Raw genomic sequence first — 18,603 nt, 5'->3', positions numbered from 1 at the left:
ATCCCGCGCCTTCTATGATCTGACAATGGTTCCTACGGAAATGCAGCATCTCGCGACACATCGTGAGCCTCATTCGAGACGAGCCTGCCACATAGGCAGGTGATGTACCGCTACTGACTTTTGCTTTGAGAGGACGAATATGCTCAACCACCACCTACCTACCTAAGATAGGTACCTAGGTAGTTTGGGACGGCCAAGTCTCAAACAGACTCATTAAAACCAAGGGACCCTGGTGATGCTTCCGATTCAACTTGCCAAGTCATCACATGTTCTCGTTGGCTCCTCAGCCAGACCTCGAAACCAACCAGGAATAATTGGTGCGTGGTTGAAGGGCCCCATGGCGGAAGACATTTTCCGGGTTGATCTGGCCACTCGCTTGTCTTTGTAGCTTCAGTTTGGCCAGTACGGCTACAGATGAATTCAAGCTAACCATGGGATTTGCAGATTTGTGGGTATTAGGTGTAAGCCGCGACTTACTTGTGAATCAAATCCTGAGGGAATATATCGCATCGGTCTTCCTCGCTCCGAAAACCCAACTTTGAATTCCTTCCATGGCTCAAGGAGGCATAGGGAGGCACTGTTCTGGAGAAAGGCGAGTGAGTTGAGGACTCGACTGAATGCAACCGCTACGTAGGCAGATGTGGGCGAAGCCGCAGTCATTGATGTCCTGGCGCCCAAGGACAATGAAATTTGGGCTAGAGCATTTGTGCGTGTTTGCCATCCTCCGAGTACGTGAGGCACATACACACGAATTCTTGTGAGATGGAATTCGCAATCAGAACGTACTCGTAAGTTGTCGTAACTCTCGTGTTCATCGACCAAGCACGGAACTTTGAGTCGCACCATAAACCGTCGGCCAGAGTTTGATGGATATGAGAGGGGATCGTATGCCTCGAGTTGAATTCGACTCTCATCCCAACTTGAACAATAACCAACTATTGCGGCACCCCTTGTGCGTTTCTGCCCAGCATCATGGATGACGGGAAGTCGGTGTGTGCTTGGATCAGCAATCAGCGGCGTGAGTGTAGGTGAAAATTGAAGCCGCCAAGCACCCTGTGTCGATGTTTCCGGACAATGAGGATGGTTTTCCCAGCATTGCAAGCCTTTATGGTAAGTAGCCCGTGATGCCAAAACGACGGAAAAGAGGGTGCAATAATTGGTGAGCTAGACTGCCATGAATGACCTTCCTCATAAATAGAAGCCACCACTCAACGGCGCATGCTCCTCATCCAGCCGCGGGGATACATCGCATTAATATGGCAATGTATTACGTTGGATGGGACGCTGCAACAACATACTATTGATGCAAGTGGCGATACGTAGTTATATCTCACCGGCGGACTGCGTCCATGCAACCCCCCTACTCCTCTGGTGGCATGCTGCATTGCTCCAATAGCAATTCACATAATCCGGTTCATGCGGTCCAAGCCAATTCCGTCCAAAAACAACGCATCCAAAATCAAGTCTTGGCGGAACCTTTGACCCATCAGCTGAAGACATCAAGGTTCTCGCATCACACAAACCACTCAAGCTGAAAACAAACGTCTTCCCCATCCGCACGAATAAAACCACAACCTGTCCATCAAGGTATGTAAGCTTAATTTAAACGAAAAACATGCTTAACCTTCTCTTCGTATTGTACGCCCGCCACAAATCTACCTGGCATCAGACGAAATGATCTCCAAACAAGGGGGGACATGCCACTCGTGTTTCGGATAGAAATAAGCTTGAATGCATTTTGTAATCTTGCCACGAGGGAAGAACAGAACCCTCACGGCCTTATCTGTACTGCCATGGGGTTTCTCATGCATCCCGAATCAGACTGTGGAGCTTTTGCAGACCAGATTCGAGTTTGATTTGGGCTGACAGCTCGTCGTGTTCCCAACACTGCTTGAAACAGGCGTTGATGTTTTTGTAGTGCAGGTTTCGGTGACCAGGAAAATTTTTATTATTGCTGGCCTTACCACGAGTAGGCAAGACTTTACAAGAAAGAAATGGAAAAGAAAAATGCAGATAATTCAGCGAGGATTGGTCGCACAGCACGCAGTGGAAAACAGACGACGGCATACAAACCACCGCAACAAGGACAGCCTCATAGGCCGACTAGTCGACGTCTGTAACCCAAAGAGGTTCTCAGCCATGTCTTGGCATTCGGTCGACTAGCCGGGATGAACTGATCAACACGACCAACAAGATTGCCAATAATGTGACGGCTGTATCCTTGCATTCCATTTTGCCTATTGGGGGCCGATGCTGGCCCGTGAGGAGGAGCTGTTGATTGGCGGCCAAGAGAAGACGCACACATATATATATGTAGCCCTTTGCATTGCTGGCCCTGGTTGTGAGACTGCCCTTTTTCTTTCCATTGCTGTAACTGGGACCTTGCACACTCGGCCAACATGCAGTTCAAGGCGTTGATCTCACTGTGCCTTCTTGGCCAGGCCGTAGCCCAGGCTACTACCGAGTCCCAGCCTTCGAGCTCTCAGACGTTGCCGCCTTCACCTACTGGTTCCATCTGCCACCCTCATGGTGATCACTGTAAGTCGACTCTTCAGCAAGTCTAGTACCGGGAGACCTTTCAGACCGGACGATGTCCCATCTCTTGACGAGTTCGGACTGTATGCTGATAGCAAACCCCCAAGGGCACTGCGAGCCTACATCAACGGCTGCGGTTGTCAGCACGCAGTCAGCAGCAGGGACGTGCACACCTCACAACGACCACTGGCACTGTCCATCTGGCGTCTCCAAGCCGGCTACGCCTCCTGCTCAGACCCAAAGCAGTGCCTCGGCCAGTTCAACCGGCGGGCACGACCATGACGACCATGATCACGGCGACGGCAAGGAGTGTACGCCTCACAACGACCACTGGCACTGCCCGTCGGGCGTCTCTTCGCCCACGTACCCTCCTACTGCTGTCTCGACCAGGTCCACGACCAGGGCTCCCTCGGGCACGGCTTCCGGCAGCGCTGCCAGCGCAACCTCCACAACTGCCACTGCCGGTGCCGGTCGTGCCAACGCCGTGTTGGGGGCTGCGTCCCTCGTCGGCGCCGTCTTGGTCGCGGCCATCATGGCGTAATGCAATTCTCACTGCTGGGAAGCGCTGCGAAGCCGAAAAGAGAAAAGAGTGGCGGCTCTCATGCCGTAGGGCTGTAATCCGGCTGTGGGCAGAAAGCGGCCCCAGCGCTCGCGGGAGGAAACACCAGGTCTTGGGACCGACTCGAAATATGTATTTACCTTCATGTAGCTTTACACGAACACAGAATGTAAAGTAGTCAAAAGAATGACATTTTCAGAGCATGTGAAAATGATGTGTCATATGACAAATAGCATTGTCTTGTGTCAGTGAATGCGTCGTCGTACTCCGTAATGCCAGTGGCAAATTCCCTTCCCCAAAAAAAACCACGAGATGGCAATGAATCTGTCACTCGGTGAACAGCAAGTGAGTAATACCCAGGGCATCGGCCAGCAGAACTCGGACAGGACACCGTCGGGGGGGAGCTGATTCACTGGCCGCTGCAGGTGATGCGGCCCGTCGTCGTACTCTTATGAACGGAACGGTTTCGACATCCGATGAACTGGTGACACCAACTCTGGGGTAAAAAGCATCCCGTGACCGAGCCGTGGTGGGACTCTTGTTTGTGTAACGATGAATAGGCGGAGCAGCGATAGAGAGTATTTCGTGGGATTCTTGCGCTGGTAGATGAAGCTCGGCGGCGTGAAGAACGTGCGCGGATGCGGCTCTTTGGTTTGGAGGTTGCACAGCATCGATGTTGGTTTGCGCATCGGCGTCGAAAAGCGATGCCCCTCAGCCACTCACCACCTTTCCCGCCCAACGGCACCTTCTGACTGGCCCAGCTGGCTCCCAAGAGTGGTGCCCTGCAGACCCTGGAGGTCCCCTGACCCACGCATGAGGCCCCTGCGGTAAAGCCCCGGCAAGCTTCCCGCCGCTAAAGCTAGGGGACGGTGAATGTCTTGCATGTGCCGACTTGTTAGTAGGGGAAAAGGGAAAAAAATAAAAGAGAGAGAGGGCATCGTCAACTTTCCTCATACTAGGCTCCATCACGCCAACATTCACAGATTCCCAAGACACAGGCACTACGGGCCCCGAGCCACATGCCTCTGGAGCTAGTTTCCTCGTGAGCTGCCTTTTCGTCCCAAGTTCTCTCAATCGCGCTCCGCTCTCGTCACTTCTCACATGACTTGCCGCCTTTGCATCGATTCATTCCTCTGCTCTCCAGCCTGATCACCTCGAGTTCAGCAGACTCTTTCATCTGTTGTCTTTCCCTGCGTCCTCGACACGACGCCGCCCATCAAATATATAAATGCCACGCCAAGCCTCACACGCTTCCGCTGCCGCCGTCAGGATGTCCAAATCAACTCTCGCAATGTTTGCTGCTCTCGGAGCTGGAGGCGGTGCTGCTCTCACGGCCGCCGCTTTTGCGCTCCGCACATCTCCCGAGAACAAGAAGCCCGAGCTTCCCATCGCGACACCTCCAACCGCCAGACCAAACGGCGCTGCCTCCACCACAACAGCCCTCGCCATCCCCTCGCAGCACGTCTATTCCACGCCCCCGGCCGTGCTGGGGGCTCCCGTCAACCCAGCCGGCCTCTTCGAGTACGGCTTCCCCGGCCCCGTCTCAGACATCGCCAGCCGCGCGGCCCTGATATCAAGCTACGACCGGCGAACGCGCAACCCGCACTGGGTCGTCGAGCACATCACGCCCGAGTCCCTCTGCAGCCGCGACGGCGACCGCAAGCACAGCGTCTTCCTCGAGGACACGGCGGTGCCCGTGCAGTTCCGCGCCCTCCTCAAGGACTACTTCCGCAGCGGCTACGACCGCGGCCACCAGGTGCCCGCCGCCGACGCAAAGTGGTCCCAAAAGGCCATGAACGACACCTTCTACCTGACAAACATCAGCCCCCAGGTCGGCGACGGCTTCAACCGCGACTACTGGGCGCACTTTGAGGACTTTTGCCGCCGCCTCACCGGCCGCTACCCCAGCGTCCGCATCGTCACCGGCCCGCTGTATCTGCCTCGCAGGGACCCCGTCGACGGCAAGTGGTACGTCCGCTATGAGATGATTGGGGCGCCGCCCTCCGTCGCCGTCCCCACGCACTTCTACAAGGTCATCTTTGCCGAGGACGGCCGCGCCGGCGGAAACGTCGCCATTGGCGCCTTTGTCCTGCCCAACGCCGCCATCCCCAACGAGAAGCCCATCACCGACTTTGAGGTCCCCATCGAGGCTGTCGAGCGCGCCTCGGGCCTCGAGTTTGCCAACAAGCTGCCTGTTACGCGGCGCAAGAGGCTGTGCGCCGAAACCACCTGCGCTTTGGTCATTAGGGATTACGCCGACCGTCAGAAGGCGTTTGGAAAGGGCGGCCAGCGTGCTATTTCTCCTCCTCCTTCCCCTCCTCCTTCTCCTTCGTCATGATTCTTATGATTCTTACGATTTTTCTTCTTCTTCTTTTCTCTCTCTTTTGGCGCCCTTGTGCATACTGTCTCCTTACAGGGTTCATGCTGTCAGAGCCGTCACGTCACCAAGATAATTCATCTGCAAGAGGAGGGATGTATAAAGGGGGTAAGGGGGTTCTTTATAAGGCGCGGTTCATCTTGCTTGCTTGCATACATGCATAATTTCTTTTTCCTGTCACAGCATCGGGTACCCTAGGTATCCGCCGTAGCGATACTCTTTTTGCATTGGAGGAGGGGGGGAAAGGGTGGCATTTTGTCAGTTCCCATACGTTTATTTGAGCTCGGCCCTTGCCATTTCGCGGCGGGCATTTTTAATCATGTACATCATCATTTGGTAGATAGATATCAAGCCGTTGAGCCCTCGTCACTGTCCGTGCTTCGTTTGAAACTTGTGTGTGATTTGACGCCATGTCATGTGTGCCGCACTCAGCGCCATCGCAGATTCGACTAAAATGTAACGATATATTGTCCCAACGCCAAGGGTATCCGTGAACCCGGCACATCTCTACACATACAGATCCATAGAATACAACCCCTTAACCACGCGCAATACTTGTCATCAAAACTTTGCCCATGTCAGGTGCCGGTACATGCTTTTTTATCAGATGCTCGAATGTACAGCCTGTGGACGGCTAAGCGAACCTGGGTCGCGAGTCTATCGTGCCCTAGTGTACTTCCCCTGTCGCTGCTCCTGGCGTAAACTCTCCTCCTGACTCGGTAACGGCGCCCGTCGTCTCGTGTCATTCTCCTCCGTGTGCATTGGAGGAGGCGGAACAGGAAAGGGAAAGTTTCCTGGCGGGGGGATAGCCCCCATCGGTGGGATGAGACCTGGAGGCAAGGCACCGGGCGGTGGAAGGGGGACGCCCGCCTTCTTCATCATTTCGAGGAGTTGTGCCGGGTCTGGGGGATGATTTGGGTCGAGGCCAGGTAGAGGTGGTGGAGGAGCGCCGTTGAGCCCTGGTAATGGGAACGGCGGTGGTGGAGGGCCGCTTGATCCAACGCCTGGGATGGGGGGAGGAGGTGGCAGGCCGGCTGTGAGACCGGGCAGTGCCGAACCGCCTCCCAGAGGGAGACCAGGAATGCCTGGGAGGGAAGACGGCGCAGGGAGTTTGGTGGCGTCTTGGTCCACGAGCGCGTCCATCTCATCTTCCATTTCTTGCTGTTCTTCTTCCTGTCTCTGGCGGCGGTTTCCGCGACGATCCCAGGTTCCTTGTGCCTCAGCGGCCGCTTCGCCAATGTGGTATCTGTCCTGAGAAACGTCGGCATCCCCTGGGCGGGCTCGGGTCCAGAAACGTGTGATACGGTCATTGGAACCAGATGCGAGGATATGTCCAAGCGGGTGCCAATCTAATGACCACACGGCGTAGTCGTGCGCAAATGGGACTCTGTGCATCGGCCAGACGGACTGGGCCGGTGTGGTGGACGGATCCATGCTGTCATAGGGGGCCACAGTTAAGGGCTGACCTGCAGGAGGATTTGGCGAATCGAGGAGGTAGTGGAAGAGAGCGCCATCCATGCCTCCCGTGGTGAGAAGGTTGGCATGCACGGGGTGAAACGTCAGTGTCGAGATGTCCTTTTCGTGGCCCTTGAGGAGGCAAATGTCTCGCATCATCCTGAGGTCAAAGACACGCGCCGTTTGGTCCCGTGCTGATGTTGCCAGGCAAGCTCCCCGCACGCGTTCAAACATGACTTTGGTGATTGTGCTCTTGTGGCCGTGGAGGGTGGTGAGACAACGAGTGGTCCTGGGATCCCACAGCTTAACCAAATGATCCTTTGATCCTGACACCAGCAATCCCTTGGTGGGGTGCCAATCAACGCTTTTGGCATCCCAACCGTGTCCTTCCAACTTCGATTCCATCTGTCCCAGTGCAAAGTCGAATATCTTGAGTGTTGAATCGTCAGAGGCGCTGACGAATTTAGAATCATTCGGGCTGAATGCCAGATCCCGAATTGGATCGGAGTGTGCATTTATACTTTGAACATTGTTGAAGTTGGGCTGCCAATATTTAATAAGTCCGTCATGGTCACCAGATATCAGCCAGTCGTCGCTATGGGAGTACTCCAGTGCTCGAATTGCTGAATCGTGAGCCTGCATAATCGTTTCAAAGTTGAACCCCGTACCGTTCCAGAGCGTAAATTCGCCGCTTGTCGAGGCTGTTAATAACCTGCGGCCCTCTGGGGTCCATCGGACCACGTTAATGGGATGCTTGATTTTGTTTAGTGAAGAATGAAGATGTTTGATTGGAATTGTGTCTGCGGCATTTGTTGGTCGCGCAGCAGGTGGCAGCATCTTGAGAAAAACAGTCAGCAAAAGATTGAATGGGCTATAAATTTGAACCTAATGTCCCTTACGTCGACGATATAGCTTGCGCTTGGCCGTTCCGCCTCGCCATTGTACGAGCCCTTGTAGTTGGGGACTCTATTCCGCAGCCAGTGCGTGACAGTAGAACTGTAATCGGTAACGGGCCCTTTCAAGGAATTGTCAGCTTTATCACGGGCCATCAACACATAACGCCTCCAAAAAATTGTGTGTAGACGGATACGACTGTTGATATCTTCGCATATCACCAGAGTTCACGACAAGAGTGTTGATTTGGGGCTCGTCCTCTGGGCGAGCAAGATTATGGAACGAATCAGGATTGATTCATCGCCAATCACAAATACAGGCTTCCTACTGGGATATATCCAGTCCACGGTTGATACCCAAGGCTCATCTTGAGAAGCGCCCAATTCTTCACTTGACGTCGTATGACCTCGAGCCCAACAGTAACCCTCCGAACGCCGGAACGCCTCACAAAGCTGTCCAATATCCGTATGCACGAAACAGGATTGTCAATAAAGGGTAGGCTGTGCAAATACTTACTTCGACCTCTTGCCTTCATGGATGTGCCATCCTGGCCACCTCCCCCATGTTCACCGCGTGGCTCGTAAGCCATTGCTGCGGCTAGTGAGCAGCAAATTCACGCATGCAGGTCCCAGGAGAAAGCTCAATAACAAGTTTAGGCAGACAATACGGAATGAGTCGGAAAGAAAGATTGCTGATTATTGTGATCAAGGATCAGCTGGACGAAGTCCGTCGTCAAGTGGGATGCCTGTGGTTGGGCGACGTGACTGAGCGCGTGAGTTTAGTTTTGCGCCACAAGGAAAGCCCAGGCAGTTTAAGCGGCATTTTGCCGTGGGTCTTTCACCAAGTCATGTGACGCCAAAGACTGTGAATTGTTTCAAAGATAGCGCGTATTGACCTCAAAGTCAAACAAAATGCAGGCTCATTCTTTCATGTTCTAATTGCATATGCAAGCGATATTTCATCTACTTCTATATGCACAAAGTTTTGTTCATGGTTTTCAAATGCTAAGCGTGGAGGTTTAGCAGCCTTAACTTTCAATGTTAACCTGGGCTACCTTTTTCTCGTCAGTATATCCACACAGTGTGCGATTGTGACATGAGCTTTCATGTCTCCCACCTTGACTCGTTCTACGACTCGTTCTGCTCCGGATCCAATGTGGACTTTATCTTGCGTATAATGCGTGCAGGATTGCCTGCAACCACGTGAAACGGTGGCACGTCCTGTGAAAATATCAGCTTCGATGCGTCCCAACATCTCCATGCAAGCAAAACGGACCTTGGTGACCACACTTCCAGCGCCCACAGTCGAACCTCGACCAATGGTCACTCCTGGCAAAATGATGGCGCTTCCGCCAATCCAACAGTCCTCTCCAATAGTAATTGGTGCGCCAGATTCTGGACCCTTGATGCCGTTGCGGATCTCTGGCTCGAGCGGATGTTTGCCACTATACAATGAGACGTTGGGGCCGAACATGGTGCGGTCACCGACGGTGATGGGGCAGGTATCAATCCAGGTCGAGTTGCAGTTGATAAAGACTCCTTTGCCCAGCTTGACCTGTGTGCCATAGTCCACCAACACAGGGACGTCTACTATTGGGTCATCTTCAAATTGTGCCTCGTCTTCTGCAGCATCAGGTAGCTCTGGGGGTAGAGGTGTGGTGTCGCCTACTACTCTGAATTCAAGGCCAGTAAGTAAAGGGTCTGTCTGTGTACCAATTGAGTCGCCGATATTCAGACTACACACCATCCACAAGGGACTTACTCTCTCCAGAGGCGAACTTCCTCTCGCCGCGATACCTCTCCTACGGCAGCGTTGTAGCGCCTCATGGCTGCCTTAGCTCTGCCACGGTCTGCCACGAGTTCTGGGATGAAGGCGTGGTACATCTCCCCGCGAAGCATCTTCTGCTTCGTCTGGGAGAGGGGAGCGGGGGGCATGACGATGTGAGGCGTGACGACCGCTGGAGCCGTAGGAACAAGTCTAGGAATATCGATACGGATAGCTGGGAGAAAGCACGGATCTTCACGGTAACTTGGGCATAAGAAGATATCATCGGGTAGCTGCTTAATCTGGAGCGCCGGCTCCCACAACGGCAACAATGCAATTCCACATGCTTAGTAACCAGCCTTGGCTCCTCGACGAGGGGAGAGATCTTGGCATAATACACCTCCAGTCATGTTGGGCTTATGCGACTTTTTGTCTCTAAAAATCGCAACTTTGTATAGAATGAAACAAGAATCGTCTCTGGCAAGGTATATCGATTGCCTATTGTGCATAGAATAACACTCTATAGTGTACATGATAATGCGGTTCTGCCAGGTAGCTCGGTCTCTTGTCGGGTCAAGCTCTTTTCGTCTGTGACTGTATTACTGTACTACATACGTGTGTACGGCTCACATGGCATTGGGCGCCACTGGTTCAATGCCCGCATCCGCTCAAACTTTAACCTTGCTGTTTGTCTCATTGTTCCTGCGAGGTCGAGCCGGTCATGTGATGGTTCCTGGCGTCCTCAAGCGAAAGTGGTGGGTTGGGGTTGTTTGGCCACGGAAGTACGGAATGAAAGGCAATTGACCAGCTGCCTTCCTGTCAAGTACCAAGGTCGTGTCAATTTGAAATACATCACGACTCAGCGATGGCAGAGGAAACGCGGCATGTGAAAGGCCTTGATGAAAGAGACGCAAGCAGCGGTGGCAACAGACCCGGAAGAGGTGGCAAAAGTCCAAAGCTGAGTTGTCTGTCACCCTCGGCCGAGCTTCCAGAAAAATTTGGACCAAGGTTGCCAGGGTCCGCGGTTCAGGAATTTTTCGAAGCCAGGCTAGTAGATCATGACATTTTCTCTGGCTTGGACCTCGCCATAATAAATACGGCCCCATTTCAATTGATGAGCATGCAAGCAGAGCAGTCGAAATGGGCTTTCACATGCTTTCGCCAGGTCTTCATGAGCTGACCCCTGCTCCTGTCTTGGCCAGACCCTGTTCGCGAGCCGCAGCGAACCGTCGACGACGATGGCAATCTAACGCCACGATTGACAGCTGAGGACCGAGAAGGACTAGAAACGACCCGCCAAGCCCCCGCTGTCTGCCGTGCTGGTCGCCACCTTGAGGTGGTTGACGAATCGTGACGCCGGAGCCGGGCATCCATGTACATGACCTTGGCATCATGGCAATCGCGACCAGAGCTTGTAGGTGAAGTGATGGCCTCGATAGCTTCAATTCGGTAGATTGGTTGTTGGGGCGCTATCCGGCCCTGATGGGATCGTCGCGCCTGTTTTCCCTCAACCTCCTCCTCTGGACGAGGCGGTTTGTGGCTGAAGGGACAGCGGCTGATTCGATGCCATGGCCAAGAGACACGCCGGTTGGATTTGCCCTGCACTAAAAAATACCGGCTTGTGGGAGTTGAAGGCTTTTGCTCGGTGGTCTGGATTGTCCCTGGTTGGTCGGCCGGCAACGCCGCAGAGTCTTGGGTGCAGGCATTGCGCGCCGAGAGACGAGAAACGAGAGAGACAAGAGGAGGCGGGCAGAACAGGGGAGCTCCAACCAAGAACAAGCTCCATTCTATATCTGGAGACCGCGACTCTGTCTGCCCCTCCATTTAAGCTTGAGCTTCCAATTGACGTGCTCGTCATCCCGCCATCATCCTCATCCCTTCTTTTCCTTCTTCCCTTATCCTGCTATTGTGAGCTTTAGCTTCGCTCTTCGCGGCTGCCACAGTTGTTGGTCGTCTGCCCTCTCGCAGCCCTTATCTGCCGACTGGCATCACCAGCATAGCTCCACGATGAGCACGGCCACCACCACCAGTGTCAGCCCGGCGAATGGCACCGTGAGCAAGGGAAATGCCACCAGGCGTCGCAACCGCAATGCATCTCCCGGCCCGGTCGAAGGGGAATCCGAAGACGCAACTGCAGCCGAGAAGCCCAGAGCCGCCGTCGCCCAGAAGAAGTATCGTCACGTAGCAGCAGTGCATTCCAAGAGCCGCCCTTCGTGTTTAAGCCACGACTCCGATGCCACGCCAAGCTTTATCGGGTTTCGAAATCTCATGGTCATTGTCTTGGGTACGCAAGCAATCCCGATTCACTGCAAACAACTGCTGCCGCTTACTGACCTCGATGTAGTTGTGGGTAATTTACGATTGATGATTGAAAATTTGAAAAAGGCATGCTACAATGCACCGCACCCCTAGTCATGCGTGTCGTGTGTGCTCATTCCTAACCGCCCTCTCAGTATGGTGTTTTGATATGCCTTCGATGTCATTCCTACAAGAATGAAGATGTCCTGATCGGCGGACTTCTCTACTTTCTCATTCCCTGCCATCTATTAGTCGCCTACTTGATCGAATTAGCCGCCGCAAAGCAGGCGCGAGGATCCCGTAAGCGCCTCAAACCTGGCTCTACCGGACCGTCGGAGCAAGACAAGTCCAAGTTTCATTCAACATGGGTACTGGTGGCCTGGGCTCATGGTATCAATATGACGCTTGCTTTGACCCTCACAACCTTTGTGGTTTACTTCTACATCCACCACCCGCTCGTTGGGACCTTGACCGAGATGCATGCCGTCATTGTGTCGCTGAAGACAGCCTCGTACGCATTCACCAACCGAGATCTTCGCCATGCTTACCTGCACCCCGTCAAAGGAGAGCATATCCCTGAACTCTACTCGAAATGCCCCTACCCGAATAATATCACTTTCGGCAACCTCGCCTACTTTTGGTGGGCGCCGACGCTGGTCTATCAGCCCGTGTACCCGCGCACCAACAAGATCAGATGGGTTTTTGTTTTTAAGAGGCTGGGCGAAGTATGCTGTTTAAGCGCATTCATCTGGTTCGCCAGCTTCCAATACGCCGCACCGGTTCTGCAGAACTCGCTCGACAAGATTGCTTCGTTGGACTTCCTCATGATCCTAGAGCGGCTGCTGAAGCTGTCAACCATTTCTCTGGTTATTTGGCTCGCAGGATTCTTTGCCCTGTTCCAGTCCTTCTTAAACGCACTGGCCGAAGTGCTGCGATTCGGCGACCGTTCATTTTACGACGACTGGTGGAATAGCGAGAGTCTTGGAGCATACTGGAGAACGTGGAACAGGCCCGTGTACACGTACTTTAAGCGTCATGTATATGTACCCATGATTGGACGTGGATGGAGCCCGTGGGCTGCAAGTTGCGCCGTCTTTTTTGTGTCTGCCGTGCTACACGAGGTTCTTGTTGGTGTTCCCACCCACAACATTATCGGTACGGTATTCTCCGTCTTATCCATCCTCTTGACCCTCGTTCCTAACCTATATTCAGGCGTTGCTTTTCTAGGCATGTTCTTGCAGCTCCCTCTCATCGCCATCACAGCCCCTCTAGAGAAGATGAAATGGGGGCACACCGGCAAAGTAATGGGAAACGTGATCTTTTGGGTGTCCTTTACCATTTTCGGTCAGCCATTTGCGGCATTGATGTACTTTTACGCATGGCAGGCCAAGTATGGTAGCGTCAGTAGACAACCGATGCTTGCATTGCAGACATGAGGTTGGAAAACTTGGACTGCATTACGGCTTGGATAGTGACCATCTTTGGATAAATATTATACACGATATTCTACACGTTGTGCCTCTCATGTAACGCAGTCTTTGGCCTTGGCCCAGTCTCAGTCTTTCCTCCAGTTCAAACCATCGTAGCCAAATCTCAAATCTACTCCAAGACCAGTCGTTAACTGAAACAAAATTTCATGAAAAATAGACACACACGGCAAACACTAGCCGACAAACGGAATCATAGTTCCAACCCTCCTTCTATACTGTACATAATCATCGCCAAAAAACTTGACCAGTCCTTTCTCCTCCACCCTCACCCTACTGCTGAAAAACTTCCACAGGACATAGGCATACGCCACGAAGCAAAACACGTTGCCCAGGACCAGCTGCGTGCCCAGCCCCCAGTAAAAGAAACCAAAGTAACTGGGATGCCTCCAGAGCCCGTACACGCCCGTGGTGACGAGCGTGTGCGAGTCCGCCTTCCTCGTCTGCACCGTGTGGTTGAAGCTCTGCCCGGCCGTCAGCATGGCCACGCTCCTGACCACCTGGCCGCCCACGACCATGACGAGGCCCACGAGCGTCAGGGCCGTGCCCAGCCCGGGCGGCGCCCATCTCCGGCCCGGAAACACCACCTCGGTCAGCACGCACTCTGCGCAGGCGACGGCGTGGGCGACGGGGTACGCGGGCCAGTTGGCCGTCAGGAGGAAGGCGTGGACCGTGGCCTCGGGGGTGTTGGCGGCGGCGGTGGTCCAGAACTCGAGGAAGTGGAAGGTGGACAGGGCGCAGAGGAACAGGGGCACGCGCCAGAGCGGCGAGGACGTGAGCGCCAGGACGAGCGCCGTGGACACGAGGCCGAGGGAGGCGGTGAGGCCGAGGGCGAAGGCGCGGAGGGATATGCCCGCGAGGGACATGGGCTGGCCGGGGGTGAGGTTCTTGAGGGGCGGCCGGCTCCATGTGTGAGTTGCTGGCTCATCGGGGGTTGATGAGGGCGAGGGGGCCGAGAGGGTGTGGCGGTCCTCGAAGCTGAGCGTTTTGCTCCATTGGGTGGACATTTTTTTGTTTGGGTTTGGTGATGGGCGGGTTTACGTGTGGTTTTTATATCGCCATGGTGTTTTTTGCAGAGAGGTTGGAGTGGGAGAGGCGAGTTTTCTGTTCTTTTATCTTTTTTGGAGGGGTAGAGTTTGCGTTTATAAAGGGATGGATGATTGATTTTTCGGAGTTGGGGTGATAGGGATGCTTGTGAAGGATGGGATTGTCTGCAAGAAACAATACAATAGTTTATGCGGCTTGGAGGCGCATGTTGGACGGACATTGGACGCGGGTGTCTGAGTTTCGCCTGACTGGGCGCTAGGGGCTTCGGGTTGTGGGGCGGGCTGCTTGACTTGAATGTTCGAATGTTGTTGCTTAACATAGTTAGTTGCGCCCGACTTGGGGGATGAGATTCAATGACAGGAGAATTTAGAATATCACTTTTTTTTTGGGATTACTTTATCGTTGAGCAATTGGGTTAAACACCAAAATCTTAGGCGTGTGCATGCGACTTTACTCTGTGTGCTGTGGTGGTCTGCTAGTTACAGTTGGTGGTAGTTACAACGTGTTTGCCAGGACAGATGCACGTCAGTAGCTTGCAACTTGGCTGTGCATGTACTTCCTTGTCCCAACAACTTCACTCCCTTTTGAGCTTGAATCTCAAAGTTACAGGTGACTACTCGGGAATCCAAACGGGCGTGAGGCACCCAAACAGCGCAGTGCAGACCCCCCGTGCCACGGTGGCATCTTGGAAGGGCCAGAAGGGATTGTCTAAGTTACTCTGCGTGCGCAGTTCATTCTGCCCTTCAAGGTCTGGTACCTTTGGATGAACGTGAGCCCGTATCTCTTTCTTCGTTCTCTTCTCGAGTTTACGGCGACCAAGGCTTCGGGGCAAGTTCCCAAATGAGACTGTCCTGCGCAGGAGCCATTGAGTGCCACTCAGCCGCAATGTTTGTAGTCCAAGTTCCATTTACGAACAGATTGTGCAGAGTGTAGTGTTGCGCTGCACAACTTTGTTCTGAGCTGTCTCGGCTCCAGCGGTACGGACTCATAGAGCGGAGCGTGATAATGCATATTTGCCGCTGCATCGGTTCGGATAACGCATTTTGGCGCGTCGAATACTATGCCATGGGTTGCATTCTTCTTTTTTTCCTTCTTCAAAGTCCGCCTTGTACCGAAAATGATGATATTATCAATACGAGAACGTTGATAAATCCCCATGTACACGGGATCCAGGTATTCATTTCGTAGTATCCGGCTTTATATACCGCTCCGAGCCTACAGCCTGTTAACAAATGCTTGTTTGAGCTTGGACATGGAGCTTACACAAGACCGACAATGCTCCCAGCTATAATAGCCTCAATGCCTGCTATCAATAGGTATATGATGGGAACAGCCCAGAGAAACCGCCACGACCCTTTGTTGAGCCCATGACTAAACACGGCCACTAGCACCGCCCCGAGGTGGAAAAATATATAGGTGATCAAAGTCCAGAGTACGGTAAACTTCCAGACATCTGTAATACGATAGAGCGTGTAGGTGCGATTGGGTGTGCGGTCTTGGAGCGTGTTGACGTTGAGGGACGGAAAGGGCGGCGTGTGGTAGTTGGGCGGCGGGTTTCCCAGAAAAGACATGTTGACAGCCGCAAGGCCGAGGCGCACACTGCCGAGGACAACGATGCGGCTACCGCCGTTGGAAGACGGCCATTGCGGTTGGAATGCCCGGTTTCGACAAAGGGATGTCGCGAAGTCGTCGTCGATGAAGCTTGAACGGGTAAACAAGGGGGTCCTGACTCCTGAGCTTGAACTGCGGGCCTGAGGTGCGGCCCCAGACATGGACGTCATTTCAGCCTCGGCAAAAGCTCGTCAACTGTCACCACTCGGCTGCGGCCGCCGCGTCCATCTGCAACCTCTCTCCTCTGCACATCCCTCAGGCCATCCATTGGATTCGAGTTGCGGTGGCAAGTCCCAACCCACTGCGTCATTATGCCGGCCGATAGACTCCTCAATACCGTCCTGCAGTATTACCAGGACGTCCACGATGCTGCCAAGACGGACCAAATCATTGGCAGCACCACCCATCTGCTCACCCAGCTCTCCAACCCGCTCAACCTCGGGGTCCTTACCTCCCAGCTTCTCACAGCCCCAGCCATCTGGCACCGAAACGACGGAGCGAAAACCGCAATACGAATAATCAGCGTCTATCACACCGCGGCTGTTCGTGTACGCGATAACCAACTCGAGGGCTCCAAACCAGAAGGCCGTTCTGACGGTGGAGGTCTCCGATGCGACGAATGGACGCGAGCCGTAGTCAAGGGGGCCGATGAGAGGTCAAGGCGATGGCAGCACCTGCTTGTCTTGACTGGCGTCCTTATGGGCATGGAGGGATATGATCGACACTCTTTGTCGAGAGCATTGCGCAACACATTGGAGCAGGCCATTGTTATGGCGGCCAATCTCGCTCTAGAGGAAAATGTCCAAGATGGCCCTGCGGCTGCCGTGTCCGTTGTCACGGCGCTGAACTTTGCGTTTCCTATATTATCTGAGTTTCACCGAGCTCAGATCAACTGTGATGCGTTGCTGCCGATCGCTGTTTGGGCCATTACTGGAGAGGAAGGCTTTTGCGATGCGCAGTTTCTCAGAACAGTGAGTCAAGACACCACATTGCAGCCCGGCCACGTCTTCTCCTGGCCCGAACGATCCTCTTCATGCCAGCTGTTGCGACAGATGGAGAAGCAACCTTTAATGGCGAACATGGGCCCGCTCTCCAAGCTGGCAGCCTTTGCTGTGCAGCATGCAACCGACACAACCGTGGTGATGCAGGCGCATGATGCGCTGTTGGTCTTCACCACCAGAGTTTTCGATGCATGGCAAAAGAATCGCCTTAGCGAGATTGATGCCTCCTTTGAAAGCTCTTATTTGAGTCCTGAGACGGCGCAAACCACCTGGCCATTGCTATGGCAAGTCTTCAGGAAGCTCATGTTCGGCACGACGGCTGTTCTGCAGGCCATTGTTGCTCGCAGTTTGCTGGATCCGCACATGTTGGTGCCCGGCTTGGCTGCCAGCATCGCCTCCAGGTCGTTGCAAATCTTGCGGAACCTCTTCTTCATCTCCAGCCGCAATGGAAATAGCTCGTTCCAAGTATACACATTCTCATATATGACTTCTATCGACGTGCTGAGCCGAGATGGCCTAGCTACCGAGGCATTTCTTCGAGAGATTCGACCTGCCGACGCAATTCTCAATCCCTCGGCGAACCTTCAAATGAATCTCGATTTATTCTATCTCAACGTGGCAGAACACCTGCCTCTCTCCCTCCCCACCGAGGCATGCGAGCTGCTCATCGTCAAGCCCGCAATCGCATACCTCTCCCAAGAAGGGCCCATGTCTGCATCCAAGACGGAAATCTTCGAATCCGCCCACAGCGCTATTCTGTCCGTCCTCTCGTGTCCCCAACATAGCGCACTCACCATCAAGATTACGCCTTTTTACATTGTCAAAGTCTTCGACTCCTTCCCTCAGCATATATCGCCCCGTCAGTTTAGAGTAGCCTTCAAGACCGTCATGGAAATCGTCTCCCCGCCTTTCCCCATCGCTGCCATGGAACCACACATGTCGGAAACGCTGTTGGATATGCTCCGTACAAACACCAAGACCGCCAGCACGACGCTGCTACCCGCCTCCCCGGACGCTGTGTCACGCGCACTCGAGGAGACCAGGGAGGAGCCGCTTTCAGAGCAAAGCGCCCTTGTTATGACGCTTGTGGATTCTTTGCCGTTCCTGCCTCTGCCACTGGTAGAGGAGTGGTTGGCAATAACTGCCCAGGCCATGAACGAGATTGAGGATCCTCGGCTGAGACTGCCGGTTAAGAAGAGATTCTGGGATGTGCTCGTGAACGGAGAAATGGACGTGGAGAGATCAACGATTGGGGTGGCGTGGTGGGGGACAAAGGGAGGCAGGGAGTTGGTGTTGTTTGGGGGCGCTCCTGAACCGCCCTTGATGAGCGGTGCGTTGGGCAAGGACACGACGAGTCGGTTGTAGATGGTATTGGAAAGAATTTACGTATATTACAGGATTAAATCAGGCCTGATTTCATGTATTGTAGGCCACGTGCAGCGTTGACGTCAAATAGCTGTCCCTGCGAAGCCTATGCAGGCCTTACACTCTCCCCATAGACCGTGTCAGAATACCAGTCACGTTGTGGAGGATATCGGCAAAGCAGCCAAATTGTGTATTGTATAGGCTAATGCT

At 53.7% G+C, this 18,603-nt stretch overlaps 8 protein-coding genes across 8 annotated transcripts; 4 read left to right on the top strand and 4 right to left on the bottom strand.

Moving 5' to 3' along the window:
• Positions 1–2,399: 2,399 nt before the first annotated feature.
• On the top strand, positions 2,400–3,076 carry G6M90_00g018490 (uncharacterized protein; the record flags this gene model as incomplete). Its single annotated transcript, XM_066129821.1, has 2 exons — positions 2,400–2,538; positions 2,643–3,076. 2 exons carry the CDS (start codon positions 2,400–2,402, stop codon positions 3,074–3,076), a joined length of 573 nt encoding a protein of 190 aa, XP_065985873.1.
• A 1,288-nt stretch (positions 3,077–4,364) lies between these two features.
• NUC1 (Mitochondrial nuclease) lies at positions 4,365–5,432 on the top strand (the record flags this gene model as incomplete). Its single annotated transcript, XM_014693206.1, has 1 exon — positions 4,365–5,432. The coding sequence occupies one exon, from the start codon at positions 4,365–4,367 to the stop codon at positions 5,430–5,432; it is 1,068 nt and encodes a 355-aa protein (XP_014548692.1).
• Positions 5,433–6,128: 696 nt separating this feature from the next.
• On the bottom strand, positions 6,129–8,409 carry PFS2 (Polyadenylation factor subunit 2; the record flags this gene model as incomplete). Its single annotated transcript, XM_014693207.1, has 3 exons — positions 6,129–7,763; positions 7,826–7,941; positions 8,337–8,409. 3 exons carry the CDS (start codon positions 8,407–8,409, stop codon positions 6,129–6,131), a joined length of 1,824 nt encoding a protein of 607 aa, XP_014548693.1.
• Positions 8,410–8,947: 538 nt separating this feature from the next.
• G6M90_00g018460 (uncharacterized protein) lies at positions 8,948–9,754 on the bottom strand (the record flags this gene model as incomplete). Its single annotated transcript, XM_014693208.1, has 3 exons — positions 8,948–9,040; positions 9,096–9,492; positions 9,582–9,754. The coding sequence occupies 3 exons, from the start codon at positions 9,752–9,754 to the stop codon at positions 8,948–8,950; spliced, it is 663 nt and encodes a 220-aa protein (XP_014548694.1).
• Positions 9,755–11,591: 1,837 nt separating this feature from the next.
• dgat1 (Diacylglycerol O-acyltransferase 1) lies at positions 11,592–13,318 on the top strand (the record flags this gene model as incomplete). Its single annotated transcript, XM_066129820.1, has 4 exons — positions 11,592–11,868; positions 11,929–11,969; positions 12,038–13,037; positions 13,095–13,318. 4 exons carry the CDS (start codon positions 11,592–11,594, stop codon positions 13,316–13,318), a joined length of 1,542 nt encoding a protein of 513 aa, XP_065986005.1.
• A 227-nt stretch (positions 13,319–13,545) lies between these two features.
• On the bottom strand, positions 13,546–14,376 carry STE14 (Protein-S-isoprenylcysteine O-methyltransferase; the record flags this gene model as incomplete). The annotated part of the gene is made up of 1 exon (XM_014693210.1): positions 13,546–14,376. One exon carries the CDS (start codon positions 14,374–14,376, stop codon positions 13,546–13,548), a length of 831 nt encoding a protein of 276 aa, XP_014548696.1.
• A 1,299-nt stretch (positions 14,377–15,675) lies between these two features.
• Positions 15,676–16,197, bottom strand: G6M90_00g018430 (uncharacterized protein; the record flags this gene model as incomplete). The annotated part of the gene is made up of 1 exon (XM_014693211.1): positions 15,676–16,197. One exon carries the CDS (start codon positions 16,195–16,197, stop codon positions 15,676–15,678), a length of 522 nt encoding a protein of 173 aa, XP_014548697.1.
• A 141-nt stretch (positions 16,198–16,338) lies between these two features.
• Positions 16,339–18,393, top strand: PEX8 (Peroxisomal biogenesis factor 8; the record flags this gene model as incomplete). Its single annotated transcript, XM_014693212.1, has 1 exon — positions 16,339–18,393. One exon carries the CDS (start codon positions 16,339–16,341, stop codon positions 18,391–18,393), a length of 2,055 nt encoding a protein of 684 aa, XP_014548698.1.
• Between the last annotated feature and the right edge of the window lie 210 nt (positions 18,394–18,603).

This window comes from Metarhizium brunneum, chromosome 1, assembly GCF_013426205.1.
Source record: "Metarhizium brunneum chromosome 1, complete sequence".
NCBI lineage: Eukaryota > Fungi > Ascomycota > Sordariomycetes > Hypocreales > Clavicipitaceae > Metarhizium > Metarhizium brunneum.
This window is presented reverse-complemented; position numbering and strand designations above follow the sequence as displayed.